Below are 17,741 nucleotides of genomic sequence, written 5' to 3' on the forward strand. Positions count from 1 at the left end.
ACTCCTTAAAAGGAAGGCTTGGTAGTGATCTAAGCAACTACTGTTTCCACAATTAGGAGAGTGGGTATTTATTAATGTTTACGGTTAAAAAAAAAAAAATCAAGGTGAAAATGGATGTGACTTTTAGAACAGTATAACACGCCAGGTCATCAAAGGTACGATAGAAGCGTAAAATCATTTACATTCAGAGAAAAAAAAATTAGCTGATGTTGAAAGTACCTTATGGAGTGACCTAGTTTCTTGCGTATGAAGGCATTTGAATGACAAAATTCCATCCTCACAAAACATTTATTTCAATATTTCTGTAAGTAGGCCCTTAGCACGAGCATAGTGTTACACAATTTCATACACAATCACATCCAAAACGAATTCTAAATTTCATTTGTAAACATTCTCATATGTTGAAATATTAAAACGTTTGCTAAAATGCTCAAGTGTGGAGCTAAAACTGAAAAAAAAATAATTTTTTTTCTTAAATGAAATAAAAACAATAAAAACAGTGTGGTGAGAAAGCTACGTGTACATAAAACAGGTTTAATAAAACACTAGGGAGAAGAAATGACTTAACGTTAATAAGAGAAAATCAACAGGTGACTTATCGCTATTTAAAAAAAACAAAAAACAAAAAATTAATATACTGAAAATCTACCTTTTAAAGAAATGTCATCGGGTAAATACATCTTTGTTGACGAAGTAGGAGGTAGCATGGATGCACCAGTTAGTGAAAAACGCAACTGAAATAAAGAGTTTCTTTCCTTACAACAAATAATTTCCAGTACTATTTACACTTTTCAGAAATATCAGTTAAAACAAGCCACCCTCCAACTTTTTAGTACAAAAGCATTGTGTAATAAAAACAAAAACAAAAAAAACACATCGTCTGTACAGTAACGTACTGAGTGCCCTATAGTGAATGGAACAGTCTTCGGAACTCCGCGGATTATGGTAATACGTAATGCCCTAAATTAACCAATACAATTTCAGGAACTGTCCTTGATCTTGTAGAAAATGCACTGTATAAATATATTTCTCATATGAATGGTCTGATGAGGATGATGGACTTGTTTCTCGAATCTTATCTAACAAGTGGAAAAAGGCATGTGTGCAAGGATTACGTTGTGCTTCTTAGAAGAAGCAGAGTGTAAAGACAGTGATATCTGCAGGAGTTCGCGCTAACATTACGGCACATCAGTATTTTGAATTTGTCCTTGGAACTATAAACAGGTGTAGCAATGTGGTCTTTAAAAAGGAGAAAGGAAAAAAAAACAAAAAAACAGGAAAAACAAAAATTAAAACACAAGAGAAAATTGTCCAATGTACATCCAAATAACCATTTTTTTTTTTGTTTTTTTGCATGGCCTCTGCTCTTATGAAGCCGCCTCGGTCATTATTAAAGAGAAGTTTGTTTCAGTGATTGAGGGAGTCTTCTTTAGTAAAGGTTCCACTTCAACCATGCCTGCTCCTGTCCGTGGAAGATTTGCATTGACAATGTGACGTTGCAAGTGCTTTATCCAATCTTCTTGTACAGACAAAGGCCCTCGGAAAACCAGCCCACAAAACCTGTTCAAAGGGAAGGAGCAGAAATAAAATGGAGACTGAAACTTTTAAAGGAAGGTTAGCAAAAGATATGCCATCAGTTTCTAGTCGGCAGGGTCTTACCACGGCGGCCATGGCCAATCATTAGAAATGCTGCGGAATTTCAGCGGCAAATTCCGCATCCAAAACAGAGTTTAAATCCGCCCCATCGGTTTAACTAAGTATACAGGAATACAGTGAAGGGCGCTTTCTAATAGCACCATATGGGTAGGTTCCCACGGGACAAAGATGCTGCAGAATTTCAGAACATACGGTGCTCCCCCTCACCTCCATAGTCTTTGCACTGTCAGCGCATCCCGACCCCCAGCAGCCTGTAGTGAGCGCTGTGTGGGTGATGGAACTTTCAATTGCAGAGAGGACGAGGTCCGTCGTATCTCCTGAAATCAGCAGCAGACTATTTAGAGTCAAAATCAGTACTGATCGTATGGATTTTGACTCTGTTTTGCATACGGAAATGCTGTGGAGATTCTGTAGCATCTTCGTCCCGTGGGAACCTACCCTTGTGATGCTAAAAAAAAGCGCCATACACCCTGTAAAACTAAAGTGTTGTTTGTTACACTGACAGTGAATGGTTCCATCACACTGCTGTTTTTTGGCACCTGTGACGTAACCCCACAAGATAGTAAAAAGCGCTGTGGGAACACTCCCTAATAGAAAAATATTCTACCAGAAGGACCCCATTATATATAGTCAATGGGGTCCATTTGTTGCTGTTCAAGTTCATCATATGCCAGATCCGGTGGTTCAAGTATTTTCATTGTTCATCTCCAGGGAGCGAGCTGAACAACAGAAATACAAGTGCAAGTGTCAAAGGGGCCTTAGTTTACTTGCATATATAAAGAGGAAATTCAAACCATACCTGCATCTCAAGATATAAACTTCCTCAGCGCTGTGTGGCAATGGCAATACTTTCTTCTTACTCCCAGATCTCGATCTGGACTTCTTTTGCTTGCAGTCTAATACTAATATACAAAAAGGAAAGAGATCATACAGATTGCACTATATATAACAGGTAATAATGTTAATGCAGAATTAATGAATTTACCTTTTTTTCCTGTTCACAATAATATTTTAGTTCATCAGAAAACCATAAAGTTATCTAAACGATAAAATGGTTCACTGCACGTGTTCTTCCTAATCACCTGCTTGAAGTAGGTTCAGTTTTCTAAGCCTCAACAATCAGCTGTTATTATTGGTCTGAGCTCGCGGTGGCCACTCATTACTCCGGCAGCGGTCTCTGCACGGGATATGTAGTGGCTCTTCTACTATGGTTCTCACGGTAGCATATGGCAAAGGTTTGTTTAGATGGGGCTGTTGTATTGTACATATTTAAAGGGTATTCAGTCATCAGGTTCATGCTGCCCAAACCCCAGACAGCCTGATCCCGGGACAGCTAAGCCTATTGTCCCTGTGTAGGTTTTATCATGAAAAGCTGTAGAGTTTCAGAAAGAACATACTTCAAAGTCTGACTTGGAAACAGAGTTTAGCGTTATGAGTTACCGCGCCAGCTTCTCCCAGTCTGCATTATGCAGATTGACAGCTTTCTCTCCCCTTCTGGGAGAGAGTGGTCAGTCTACATGCTGCAGGTGGGTGGTCAGTCTACATGCTGCAGGTGGGGAGAGTCCAGAATGGCCCGCCTCCATGGGCTCCATTTCTGAGTCAAACTTCAAAGTATGCTTTTTCTGAAGCGAAGCCATACGCATACCAGTGTTCTCGGTTCATGCTGACCATAGTTTGGGCAGCATGAAAGTGATGACAGAATTCCTTTATTATATACATATACCTGAAATAAACATTGTATTTTTACAAGATCAGTTTGTGCCATACATTAAGATGAGCTGCAAACAAATGACCTGGGACCACGGCGAACAACAAAACTATGCTCAGAAATCTACATTTAAAAATTTTTTTATTTATTTATTTTTTTTAAATGGACAAACCTACACATAGACGGTCTATAGTAAGCGTTTGCACAGTACTATTTAAAAGTAATGGATATCTTTGGGGGCAAAATTCTTTTTCACTTTAATTAATTTTGGGCTGACAATTAATAGGGCTTAAAAAAATTAAGCAGTTTGCCTCCTGCAGCTTCAGCCAACCAGTGTATATAGACACTTCAGCCTACTGCAAGTGCAGAAACAGATCAGCCTGTCTAAACTCATGAACGATTGCCTGCTTACTGTGAATGGAGGCAGGCGAGAATGATCCCCGGTCCCTACTCCTCCATTCACTAGTGATGCTCGTTCCTGCGCCAGACAAGTTGTCTCGTGTAAAAGGACCCTTAGTTTCCCTCTCCTCTCCCACACTTCTTAGCAGCCAATTTATGACCACAATAAAGCTTTTAATCTTTGTTGTGGTCGTAAATTAGCAGATAAGAATGCGCAAGAGGGAAACAATAAGAAAAGCTAAGCAGTAGAGCCTCACTGATGGATCTCCTATTAATACTTAAGGCCCATTTGCACAGAAAGATAATCTTTCAAACGTTTGAAAAATTGAAAGCTTTAGCGATCTTTTCACATAAACCGCTAATGGCCATTAACACTTAATCATCTGTATTTGCATGTAAAAGGGCCTTCAGGAGCTGTTTGCAGAGCCCAGCATGTAATTAAACTCCCACCAAGCTGTGCACACAGCTGCAATGTTCTCCTCACGTCTGACGGCAAATTACAATGTAATCTCCCATGGAGAACACAGCATGTGGTCTATTGAGAGACACTTTATCTCTCTGAGGCTGAAGGATGGATTTTAAGTTCACCTTAAAATTATCATTTAGACGAAAAGTGCACAATGCCCAGCGTTTTTTGCATGTAATGGTCACTGCTTATTTTTGGTCGTTTTAACGAATCTTGAGCGATAATCATTAGATGTAAATGGGCCTTTAGGCAGAAGTTTCTATACATTGTTTTCTGTGGCTTCCACATTTTACTAATAATGCAAAGTCCGTTAGCTTAAAACATGTGCATTTAAATTGAAAGAATATATATCTATATAAAGTATATAAAAGGTGTCCAAAGCTTTTAACTTAATAGCAGTTTATATTGGATACATGTGGTCCTTCAAACTAATGGTCAGAACAGTTCTCATTACCATAATATGGAAATGAGTTGTCAGAAGCAGACAATCCTATTTTATTATATAAAACAAGAGGACTGACGAAGACTGGCTGCACATGACCGGGTTGGATCAGGCAGCAGAATCCGACCCTGTGCCCAGTTGGCATCTGCGCATACCTAACATTTTCTTGCGGGTGGTCTGCACAGCTCGCTTTTGGATATGTGCAGTACAGTTGTGTTTTTTTTTTTTCAATCCCTGTTTTCCCATGTCATTACAAGGCGATGATGCGGGTACCTGTGACCTATCTGCAAATTTCATTGCGGAAGGGCCACGGTTGGACGGCTTCCACTGACTTCCAACGGAAGCCGTCCGTGCGGAATTTTCACTGAAATACAGCATACAGATTCCGTGATGCAAATCCTCGGACTCTGCAGCCGGCCTTAAGCTTTAATGTGTTAACTAATGGGAAACTGTGGCCACGCAGAAATCATAGCTGTATGAAAAAAAAGTAAGCTTGCTTCCTTTGTAAAGACATACCTGTCCCAGTCAAAAGTCCAGCGCTCTTTTTCCTCGAATAAGCTCTCATATGGTTCGACAGACTAACAGCACTTGAAAACGTCGTATTGCAATTCACACAAGTCTTGTGCTTCGCAGACATACCTAACAGAAAGAAATAACAATGAACCTTCAGATTTGGCGCCAAAAGAAAAATCAATTCCGAAATACCCGATTGTGAGATAAACACAATATTAGATGTAACCCTCGCTTGAGCTTGAAGCCACTGAAGGTGCGACTACGTAAGCCATTCATATTCACATACTTTAATGTGATCCTGCCAGTAAATACACAGGCGGTTCAATGCTCATGCAGAGAATTAAAAGTCTAGTTGACAAAGCGGTAATTAAAGTGTTTTACCCACAAGACTGTAAAAAGGCGCAGCACTAAATTAGGTTGCTGATGAAGACTGGGAGAAAAGGTGGTATAACACACCACCAAGCAGCTGTTAGACAAAACATTTTATTCAGTGCCTTTTATGTTCATTACTCTGGATGCGCAACCAATAATGAAAGTTAATGATTTGAAGTTTCTTGCAAAAATCTTTGTGCTAAGCAAATGATCAACAAACCACCATGTTTTCTTCTGCTATGAGCAAAAACTGTAAACTATGAAATTGACATAAGATTAGACATTACACCCACTTAGCATGCAAACCGAATGGTTAAACAAGCACATGTGCAACAGAATCACTTCTCAGCAAGGTGCGGATGCGCTACTACGTGGAATAGCATGTAACAACCTGCCTTCCCTGTAGCAGACAATGCGGCCCGGACCTCTTCAGAAACGCCTAACTTTAGCCTCTACTGGTATTAGTGTTTCTTGACACCACCGGAAGCTAGGGGTTTGACAGGAGTAACGCCCCTCTCACACCCTTAGCTCCCGATAGGTTCAAGAAGCTAAAGAGAATTGCGGGGGAGGCGATTCGGAACCCATGCAGCCGGAGGAGTGCGACCCAGTCACAACACTGCCGTCTGCTTTGGCTGCAGGGGGACATGAAGAGGAAGCATTGAGTGCAAGTCTACGGGGACACCTGTCACAGCGCTGCTGTCTGCTTGGCCCCGCTGTGGGAGTGGAAGCGCCGTGCATCTATCCAAGTGCTGCAGGAGTGGGACCCAGGGACAACAGCGCCGACCACACTACAACCTCTCCCAGACGCTGTGGCCGCAGGTGGAGCAGCAGCTCAAGAGTACTGTGGCCGTGCTGCGTGAGCAAGGCACAGCAGCGGGTTCGGCAGTCGCAGTGGTCCCTGAGCGGGAGCAGGGCACAGCAGCGGATATGCTAGTTCACAGCGCTCCCGGCTGCTTCAGCCGCATGGGGAGCGGCCACGGGACTATACTGTGGCGGGGAGGAACATGGGGGACCTGTCTGGTGTGAGGTAAAGCAGCATCTGAACATTTGGGCCAGGGAGGGAGGGTTAGGGTGAGGGGTACGTCTAACAGTTAGTCTTAAATATATAAGGCTAACTGTTACACTTTGCCCTCATCCTAACCCTCCATCCCTGTCAGAAATCACTGGAGCTGCTGCATTACTTTAGTGGGCTGCCAGGACCTGCGGCCCATTGACCTCTGCAGCCAATCAGCTACAGACGACATCACCCCCTGTCAAATCTTGACTCCACCAGTTCTTCCTGGTGGAGTCAAGAAACACGAATACCGCCTCTACTTTTGCTGTTCTATAGGAGTTCTGGTGTTATTGATGCAAGAACAGCAAAGTCTGCAGCGCCATTCTTGTCAAAAACCTGACAAAGCCAGTTTTGAATCAATAGGATCCATCAGGACTAGTTGGGATCTGCCACCCTCGTTATGACTGTAGTAAACCCTTCATTACAACGATCAAGCCAAATTTTGGGCCTCAGGTGTGCTCCATTCTCTACTAAAATAATTCTGGAAAGGCTTTACGCATCCAAGTAAGGCTAATTTCACACGGACGAGTGCGACATCAGGCCGTGAAACTTAGCCCGATAGAGCGCTCAGAACCATGCTATTTACCGTGGATGCAAGGCGTTTGTGGCCAAAACACCTTGCATTCCTTCAGGGAAGTAGGGATTCTCCAATGCAGTTGTCAGACGCACCGGAGGATCAGCAAATGTTCCCCATTCTTTTCAATGAGAAACCCGTAATGTATTTCCCGACCCCATTGAAAACAATGAGCGAGGTGTTCCAAGGGGAACGCCGAAAAATAGAACATGCTGCGATCTTTCTGCATCGGGAACAAAAAAAATTGCTCATGTGTATGACCACATTCAAAAGAGTGGGGTTCGTATTTGTGCGTCTCACAATGCACAAATCCCACACGATTTTCTCGGCCGTGTGAAAGCGGCCAAAGGCTGCTTTCACATTTGCAGCAGGGGTTGTTTTCCTGCTCCATTCAGGAAAGGGGAAGCTGAACAGATCTGTCTTATGACAGAACCGACTATACTGGGGTCCATTTGGTTTCTTCTCATCTGCCTGGCATTTTAACAGAAGAAAAAGCACGGCCTGCATACTTCTGGTATTTTGTGCTGGATCTATGACAGAAACCGGCCTCATTCTGACATTTTTCGCCACACGCTGTACTTTATTTAGGTGATAAAAGTAGACCAATATAATTTTTAAATAATTTAATTGAAACGGCCAAAACTGAATTTTTTCATTTTTTTTAATTGTTGTTTTTTTTCCTATTGTCAGCTACAGTTGAATATAAATATCCGATAAAATTTTCTACAGGACATATTTCCAGCTGTTTATTTTGAAAGCACATTTGAAAAACCTTTTTACTTTTTTGAACAATTTAGGAGATGTACAAATTTTACATTATGAACATTCGGAAGTTCATTTTGTCTTCCTACACCAAATCCAGTTTGTGGGGGCTCATACGTGTCAGAATGATTCATACACTTTAGAAAGAACCCGATTTAAAGAAGAAAAAAAATACACCCCTAAAAAAGGTATTTATTGAGTGGGTGTTGTGTATTGAGACGTACTGGCTCTAGTTGGTCATGTGATACATCATGAGATTAATAGCATAGAACCGAGGAAGAAAAAGCATGGGGAAATGTAAAAATCAAGATGGTGTCTGATAGATATCAGACAGGAGGCTGCACTGAATAGAAAGGAATGCAATATACATGAATGAAGTCCAGAATGTTCCAGACAATCAGGTGACCGATGCATTGATGTCAAAATGTGTTTTTGCTGAAGTGCTTCTTTAAGAAAACCATGTTTAGAATAAGAATCTGCAAGGTTCAGGTCGTACTACTAAGACAGTACATACAAAACACAAGATCTCCAGTCTCACCTGAATGTAAGGCGAAGTCCATGCCTCTGTGGGAATTGCACATCAAAGAACAGTCTTCATTCAGTGGATGAAGGCATTTTTGGATGAACCTCTTTCTTGCGGTTTGATTGACCCTTTGAGAAGACTCCATGTTCTTCTCTTCACCTGATTTTTTATATTTAAGTAGTTCGATTAAGGAAAGAGGTTTATCCTTCTCGCCGTATTCCCGAGCTTCATCACATTCACTTAGATGGACCCCTTCCCCCATCTGCCCAAATCCAGTATCAGTTTTTAGGCCATTGCGGTGTGCTTCATGATGTACAGCATTGGACTTTGAAGAGTCATTACTGGAAGTTTTGTGAGTGGAGTAAGGCCTGTGAACAGTGCGCCTGTTATTAAGAACTTTGAGGAGTTGCTCGTACTTTTCTTCACTTTGCAGCATCTCATTCAGGACGCAGATAGGCGATTTGTGTGCGTCCCACTTATTTTTGCCTAGTCTTTTCAGGTGACCTCGAACGTGATTCGACAATCCAATTTTTGTATCAAACCAGCCTCCACAGAGTGCACACGTGTGCTCAGAAGGACTCTCCGACTTCTCTACAACTAGTGTCATCAAAAAAACAGAAGAATTATTCGGAATCATACAGTAACAAAACATTTTAGAAAGAAAGGACTTCATTATGAAAACAAATTAGGAACAAGATACAATATTACCATTAATTGCATTTTCAATTTGACCCACAAGAGGTTAATTTTTCCTCACTAGAGATGAGCGAGCACGCTCGGTAAGGTCAGTTACTCGAGCGAGCCTCGCTCATGTAATACGTGGTGAAAGGAGTCAATGAAAGTAAATGGCCTTTCACTGATCCGTTCACATTAGCGCATAGATACACACAGGAAATAGATTGCAGCATGCTATATTTCTTGGTGTACCAAAGCGTTACACTGTGCATGACCGTGTGCGAGAGATATGCGGTCATACGCAGTACACTCGCTAAGCATATGTGGTCTCTGTCAGCATCAAACACACTGGTAAGACACTGTAGGACATCTACATCATTTTACCGATAACGCCCGTGGACATGAGCCCTAATTCTTTCAGAAGGATATCTGTCACTGATCAGTTGCTTCTACAATGCAAAGGAGCATAACCAATTAATGCCAAATAACCAGATAACATGGTAAAAATTGGACACTTCTCATCTAACATGTATTGTAAGCTTAAAAATGGGTATTCTGGCAACATTAAGGATAGGGAGTAACTAACTGATCGGTGGTGGTCTGACTGCTGGGACCCCACTGATGGCCAGAACAGGAGTCCTGTGTCCCCCAGAAGACTGACAAAATGAACGGCGTGGCAGCGACCATGTTCAGGAACCGTTTAAATTATGCCAATGGGAGTACCGAAAATAGCCAAGTTCAAGAGCTCGGAACTCTCCGGTTATCTCATTGAAATGCATGCAGCAGCGGCACACTGGACCCCCATTCTGGCAATTGGTGGGGGTCTCAGCTGTCTGACTGCCAATGATCAGCTAGTTATCCCCTATCCTGCTGATAGGGAATACTTAATGTCACCTTTAACCCTTTCCAGTCCAATGTCGGGCCTGCCCCGACATCATCATTTTCCTCCACAGCTCCGATGTCGGGGCAGGCCCGACACTGCAGTGCAGGAGTGGATCTGCACCCGATCGTCAGGCACATCGGGTGCAGATACACTCCTGCACTGGTCCTCATCGAGGACCCCCGAGGAGAAGGCAGAAAGGGTTTTTAACCCTTTCTGCCCACTCCTTTACACATTACATAGCGCTCAATTAGCGCTATGCAATGCATAGATTCCGGCCGGCGATCATGTGACCGCCGGTGTTACCTGACCCCCGGCGGTCACATGAACGCCGAGCCGGGAGCCTGCACCGTGCAAGGACCTGCTTACCTGACCGGCGTCTTGTGCATTCTCCTTCTGTCTCCCGACCCGGCGATCATGTGACCGCCAGGTGTCACCTGACCCCAGCGGTCACATGATCGCCGAGCCGGGAGGCAGAAGGAGAATGCACAAGACGCCGGTCAGGTAAGCAGGTCCCTCCCTGCACCCTCCTGAACTCTGTCAGATCAGGAGGGTGCAGGGAAAATGTATTTTTTCTCACCCATTCTCCCAGCTCCAATTTATTTGCAGCTGGGGAGAATGGGTGAGAAAAAATAAATGGATTGGAAAGGGTTAAGGCAACAAGGGCAACACTGTCAAATATGATTGAGATTGTGGCTCAGGTCATCAGTCACAAAAGTAGATGCAAACTTTATTGCAGAGTCCTTAAAAGGGGTTGTCCCGCAATAAATAGCAAGTGGGGTTAAGCACTTCTGTATGGCCATATTAATGCACTTTGTAATACACATCGTGCATTAAATATGAGCCATACAGAAGTTATTCACTTACCCCCTCTGGTGCTGGCGTCCCCGTCTCCATGGCGCCGACCAAAGCTGCCTTCTCCCTGGATTAGACGCGCTTGCGCTGAAGGGGCACCCCGGCGCGCTCGCGCCGCACAGGTCTTCTGCACTTTGGTCGGCACCATGAAGACGGGGACGCCAACACCGGAGGGGGTAAGTGTATAACTTTTGTATGGCCAATATTTAATGCACGATGTATATTACAAAGTGCATTAATATGGCCATACAGAAGTACTTAACCCCACTTGCTATTGCAGGACAACCCCTTTAACTAAATGGGGAAGCAGCTTGTTGTATCCGAACATGGTGGAATCCAAGACAGCAAGAAAAAGGGAAACATTGCCCAGTGATTCCAGCAACACCGCCGCTACGAATGTTGGATGGATCAATTAATCTAGAACTGCTCTATAAAGTCACAACACTACATGGCTGAACAAGAGCTCATATGGTTAAATCAGAGATTGTGTATTAAAATGCTGGCAAATAACTCGAAACAGAGCAATCGCCTGCTTGAAATGTATCCTATCACCTTGTCAACACGATTATTTGGCCAGTTACACACGGATCTCAGGTAAACTGTCCAGCATTGACTGCGATCTCACAGCCTGCCACTTCGCTTGTAGTCATGCTTTACTTCCATGAGATAATCTGTGTTGGCCATGTGATGGAGGCGCTGCTGCTCGGCCCATTACAAGGCACAGCTTAATATAGATCTGCCAAGCAGTACTATAGTGGGGTGATCACATGACCGGAACAGAAGTAAACAACATTGGCTTATAGTCAACAGCTACAAGCAGAGATCCTGAAAAGCCACGAGCCATGGACACAGAAAGCATATAGGGAATACTGAATATGTAACTTTGCAATATGAAATTAACATTTTGCTGAAACCAAAAATAATTCCCCTTTAACGTGTAGGTCCATTTTAAGCAAGATTTTCCACATCTGCTCCCCCTTACAACAGACTACAAACTGACACTTTTATAGTTCGGTACATGCTGACTACTTGTAACCTGTTTTAACTATTAATCCGTAATGACCTGTGGAAAATATCGGTGCAGGTATTTACGCTTTAAAGGGAACCTGTCAGCAGGTTGGAGCTGGTGAAAGCAGTGTGAAAAAGGGACCTTCAATCCTTCCGGCGCTGTATGGTAATGAGCGGGCCTGAACAGTTTCCGCTGCCCATAGTGCCCTTCACTTCCATGACACAGAGGACGTCTTCCACAGACCAAGTCTTAAGTAGACTGGTGTATGCGCAGATGGACTGGCCTTATTACAGGCAGGCCACTCTTCTGCACATACACCAGTCCACTGTTGCGCAGTGCATGTGCGTGATTTGGTTAGGACTTAGAATAATCTGCTTCACCTGTCAATTACATGGAGACGGCTGTGGATTGGACAGTTCAGAATCCATTACTATACATGGTGGGAAGGATTAAAAGTCACTTTTACAAGCTATCTGGGCATTACGGGCTTTATTAAACCATTGCCATACTCTGTAACCATACATGACACTGGGGTTCACCAGCTCTTAGTTAATGATAGCTTCACTTTAACCCCTCAGTGATCAGCCTATTGTGTACCTTAATGATCACACCATTGTCTTAGTTTTTTTCTTTGTGGTTTTGAAAAGGCCATAAAAAAAATTGATATATTATATTATTTAATTTAGACTATAAAGTCATCTATAGAGCAAGTTATATATTTTTTAATGCCACCACTTTGGGGTACGCATAATGTGTTGTAAACAGTTCATAAATTTTTTTTAGGAGACATTAAACAAAATCCAAAAAACTGTGGTATAATCTAGGTCTTTGTTGTTTTTTGTTTTTTTTTAATTGGCGTTCGCCATGCGGTAAGAAAAAAAAAAGCACGTCATTCTCGTCATCAGCACGATAATGGCAATAGCCCAAGTGTACATAGTTTTTTTTTTTTTATGTGTTACTGCTTACTGCACAGTAAAAACATTTCAAAAATAAAATATAGTTTCTCTGCTGCCACATTATAAGACACAGGACATTTTTATTTTTTGATTAAACGAGCAGTATAGAAGGACTTCTTTTTTGTGGGACAACCTGTACTTTTTATTGGTACCATTTTGGGCTAAGATGATCTTCGTGCAAAGCTTTTTTAGGAAATAGGAGCAGCAAAAAACAGCAGCAACTCTAGAATAGTTTAAGTTTTGTTTACAGCATTCACTGTGCAGCATAAATACACTTTTCTGTGGATCAATACGATTAGAACCATACCAAATGTGTAGTTTTTTACATTTTTCACTACTATTAGACTATGAAAAATTGAATTTGCATCAACTCATTCCAAGACGCATAACTTTTTTAATTTTCCACCTATGGGAGCTAGGTCAGGTCTTTTTTTGCGGGAAGAGTTGTACTCTTTTACTTCTATCGTTTTGGGTACATGCGACTTTTTGACTTCTTTTTATTGGATTTTTTTGAGACAAATGGATGAAAAATAGCATTTCTGACATTTTCTCCAAGTTTTTTTAGCATGCGGGATAAATAACAAAAAAAATTGTTTAGGTCATAAAGAGCACTGTGATACCGATTATATGTTTTGTTTTTTAAATTTATAGTTGTTTTTTTTTATTTATAAACTTTATTAAACTTTCTTATGGACACTATTTTTTAGTCTCCAAGGCCACTTGAAGATGTGATGATTTGAGCATTAGCATAATACACTGCATTACTTCTGTAATGCAGTATATTATGCATTTGCCCTCAGCTAATCATACACTGGCAGAGACGGGGCCTGATAGGCTAAGATAGCAGGCAGACGCAGAGGCCTTTGTAAGGCCACCTGAAGCCATGGTAACCAATAAGCATATTGCAATCACATTTCAGGATGCCAATGGGTAACAGTGAAAGCCTCCTTCCCAGTCACCAGCTTCCATGCTGCGATCACTATTGATCGCGGCATGGGAGGGATTAAACAGTCTGGAATAAAAGTCTCTCTGCTCCCAGTTGTTACAGTAGGTGCTTGGGTGTCAGTAGACAGACGAGCACCAGACCTGCTCCTGCTATATCGCAGGAGCTTTAAACCTGCATATATTTACTATAGCATGGGTTTAAAGCCCAGCACAAAGTGCTGTATATTTATGGCTCTTGGTCACTAACGGGTTTAACAAATTTTTCTGCCACAGATCTTGCTGAAAATCCCCATAGATTCCACTACAAAATCTAAATGTGTTACATGCAGATTTTACTATGGATTTTGCTCTTATACTTGGAACGGGGTGAAAGCCACAGTGAAAAGCTGAGGTATTTCCGCAATAGAATGAGTGTGCTGTGGATTTAAAAACCTGCAGTATACTAGTATTTCCACGCAAAACATTCCTGCTACATTTAAATGGCATTTTCAAAACCCATCCACATCTACTCTACTTTGCTGAAGATTTGTAGTCTGGAATTCACCCCACAAATGTACTACATTGGAACCTGCACATCATATAAACAGAGATCAGTGAAGAGGGATGACAAAGCATCAAAACTGCTCACCTTTTCTTACGCGCTTCGTTGGCGTTCCAGTTCTCTTGAAGTGCTGCATTTTATCACTAGAGGCTATCTGTTCCGCGGACACTACATGGCGCGCTTCATAAGTTAATCCGGCTCTATGCAAATGTCCACGAACGTGATTTGATAACCCGACCCCAGTTTCAAAAGTTGCAGGGCAGTATGGACAGGACTTCTTTTCGAGAGTCAAGTCACTCCAGTGGAATATAGAACTATTTCTTGGCAATGCAGAGTCTGCATTTTCTGCATCAGCACCAGACATTTCATGTAAATAATCCTCCTCCTCAATATCTTCATAATACTCAAAATAAAAGCCATCATCTTCGTTAAAATGCAAGTTTTCGCCGTGTTGATTATCTTTCGATTTATCCTTAAAAATTGGATAAACTGCCTTTTTTGGTGGACTGTTGTAAGAATCATCTTGCGATTCGGTGCTATAGTCACAAAGCTCACTGGTTTCCCACGATTCATAATCTTCCTTTTTTTCGGAGGAGTCAAGTTTCTTGAGTACAACATAAGTCATTTTCTGGAGGAAATCGGGGTAATTATCCATGTCTTCTTCTGCGACTTGCCTTTCGAGATCAGATTTACGCACCCTTTTGACCGCTACCCGATCTTTGAAGCCGACAAGCCTACCGGGATGGCGGTTATGAGGATCCATGATTAGGCATTCTTCTTGAAGGTTAGGGGATTTTGAAACCAGGTGTAAAGAACTAGGCGAGCCATCATCATCTTCCTTTTTTAAATTCAGCGGGTAGAGCTCATTGGATTTCTTTAAAGTTTTGTAGCCATCCCATTTTTGACTGTATCTGTAAGTATGGTTCGCCTTCGAATGTTTTTGCTTCATCGGAAAATTATATCGATGTTTTTGGTCATTGCTACTGAAAAGCAGGGATTTATTTGGAGAAATGGCTGGACTACAGGCAATAGATTGGGCAGCACTTTTCCGAGCTTTTTGTATTTTGTGTTTTCTATACAGCCTTGTAAAAGTGTTGCTCTGGCCAAGAGAGCCGTGCGGCCTTTTCATATCCTGCTTTAAGACAGAATTCTTTGGAAAAGAGTGGGGCTGCTTAACGAACTCTTTAGCCTCCGCATCGCTATCTACAATCTCATTATCTGAGAAACGTTCTTGTTTAACGACGACAGGACCATTAAACTGGTCCATAGGCGATGACGAATGTGCATATTCAATGTGTTTCTTTAAAATGTTACGGGCATACGTGGTAAATGGACACATCTTACAAATATAAGTTGTAGGCTTTTTGGACGAAAGGTAATAGGAGTTTTTCAATGTTTTTTTCTGATATTTCCTTTGGGGAAGCTCTGCATTCAGAACGGAACATTTTACCACTGCCCCATGAGCGATTCCTCTATGACACTCCAATTCATTTTCGGTAACGGCCATGAAGTTGCATTCTTCACAACAGTAGTATCTTTTGTCTTTCTCATGGGTTTTGGCATGTTGAACAAAAGTCTTTGGACAGTTGGTTCCAAATACACACTGTGGACATTGCAACCGCGCGCTTCTACCTTCGTCTTGGAGCTCTTTCAATTCGCGGATCTCTTCCATCAGTTTCTGTCGGCGTTCCTGGTGAATAATCATATGTTTAAGAAGTGAATTACGGTCTCTAAATGTTCGCCCACACTCCCTACAAGCATACGGTCTTGGAACATTAAGGTGGCGAAAGTGATTATTACCATCCAAATGATACATCATATGCCTATGCAGGTGTTTCTTCTCCCTAAAATTCACATTGCACTTTGTGCAGGGATAGAACGATGGCTCTTGATCACTAGTGCACGTCGGTGGCGACTGAGAATCACAACTTCGCACATCACCGGGGAAGAAGGACTCAACATGAACAGGTGAAGTTTCATCCGAGTAGTCACAGACTGGACTATACATATAATGATTGATCGCTTCTATAGCTTCTTTTGGAAGATGTTCTTCCGATTCATCGATAGAAGATTCGGACTTGATCTTAATTAATTCATACTTGTGGGGAGCGACCACTTGCTCTTCGTCACTCTGTTCCATCATTTCTATATTTAATAGCTTCGACTTCTTGGAAATATAATTAACATCATTATAAGCATCTTCCGAATAGCAACGGGTTATCTTACTACCGTCCATTTTTCGTTTGCGCTTTTTCTCTACCTTTACGACGCAATTCTTTTCAGTCTCGTCTGTCTTTTCGTTATTGACCAAGTCTTTCTCGGTACTCAAATTAGCTTCTTTTCCTGCGACAGAATCACCGCCACCACCAGCAGCAGAACAACCTTGGGTCTGATTATATACCTCATTCTCCGGTAACATTTTCCCGTCGTTACACACATCATCTACAGGCCCTACTAAAGTGCTATCCAATCTGAAACTATTCCCATTAGATGTTTCACACCCAATAGAAGAGGAGGTAGGAGGTTTATGTATGGAATGAGTTTCTTTCTTGGCATGTGCTACATCAGGTAACAAGAACAAAACTTGCTGACTTGACATCTGTAAAGTGTTCTTTGCAGGTTGCTGAAGATCATAAACCACCTTCAAAGGTGAACACAAACTGGTTTGCGGTCCCACAGGTTGGTCTGTGGTTAAAGAAATACTGTCTGCATTCAGGTTGGAAGTCTTACTTGAGGGGTGAGAAACTGGTCCATTAATAGTTCCTTTAGGCAAGTTACGATTTTCACTAGAGACAGTGGCAGCACCATCGTGTGTTAATAAAGAACCCTGGACTTTGCTTAAGGCTTTTTCAGACCTGTCTCTCGATAGCTCTTCAGGCACAGTCAATGAACTAGCTGTCTGAAAGGAGGTTTGATTTTCTTGTATTTTCTTAAAGGTTTGATCATGTTCAGAGTTGAAATTGGCATCCTCTTTGAGACGTTCATTTGCATCAGTACTTTCAGCACTTATCTGGGACTCCTCCATATTGTTATTCTTCCCATTAAACAGTTTCTAAAAAGAAAAAAAAAAAGGCAAGGATAAAGCACATCACTTTTGGGAAATATTCAAGCAAATACTTCACAATTACTTAAAAGGAGTTGTACCAGAATTGCAGGTTATTCCCTATTTACAGGATAGGGGATGAATTGCTGTTTGGCAAGACTCTCACTGCCAAGACCCCCGCCGATCTCGATAACAAGGTATCCATTCCCCCCTCTGCCCGTCACTACATGGTCAGCGCCCCATTCATTTCAGAGGGGCTGACGGAAATTGGAAATTAATGGAATGTTTGCGCAACCAGCACTCCATCTAGTCTCGGGGGGGGGGGGGGGGGGGGGTACAGCAAGCCCGCAGTGAGGAGGACAAGGAAA

The 17,741-nt window shown here is 42.1% G+C and overlaps 1 protein-coding gene across 2 annotated transcripts in view; it reads right to left on the reverse strand.

Annotated features, from left to right (window-relative positions):
- Nucleotides 1–269: 269 nt before the first annotated feature.
- ZNF644 (zinc finger protein 644) overlaps nucleotides 270–17,741 on the reverse strand; it is a 78,791-nt gene continuing 61,319 nt past the window's right edge. For both annotated transcript variants that reach the window (XM_066597341.1, XM_066597340.1), the window contains exons 3-7: nucleotides 14,418–17,382; nucleotides 8,485–9,066; nucleotides 5,188–5,310; nucleotides 2,456–2,558; nucleotides 270–1,560 (exon numbers count right to left, since the gene is read on the reverse strand). In XM_066597341.1, the coding sequence (XP_066453438.1) occupies nucleotides 1,368–1,560; nucleotides 2,456–2,558; nucleotides 5,188–5,310; nucleotides 8,485–9,066; nucleotides 14,418–17,355 (3,939 nt within the window). In that variant the 5' untranslated portion in view covers nucleotides 17,356–17,382 and the 3' untranslated portion in view covers nucleotides 270–1,367. The remainder of the gene's footprint in view (nucleotides 1,561–2,455; nucleotides 2,559–5,187; nucleotides 5,311–8,484; nucleotides 9,067–14,417; nucleotides 17,383–17,741) is intronic.

This window comes from Eleutherodactylus coqui, chromosome 3 (genome assembly GCF_035609145.1).
Source record: "Eleutherodactylus coqui strain aEleCoq1 chromosome 3, aEleCoq1.hap1, whole genome shotgun sequence".
In the NCBI taxonomy this organism is placed as follows: Eukaryota; Metazoa; Chordata; class Amphibia; order Anura; family Eleutherodactylidae; genus Eleutherodactylus; species Eleutherodactylus coqui.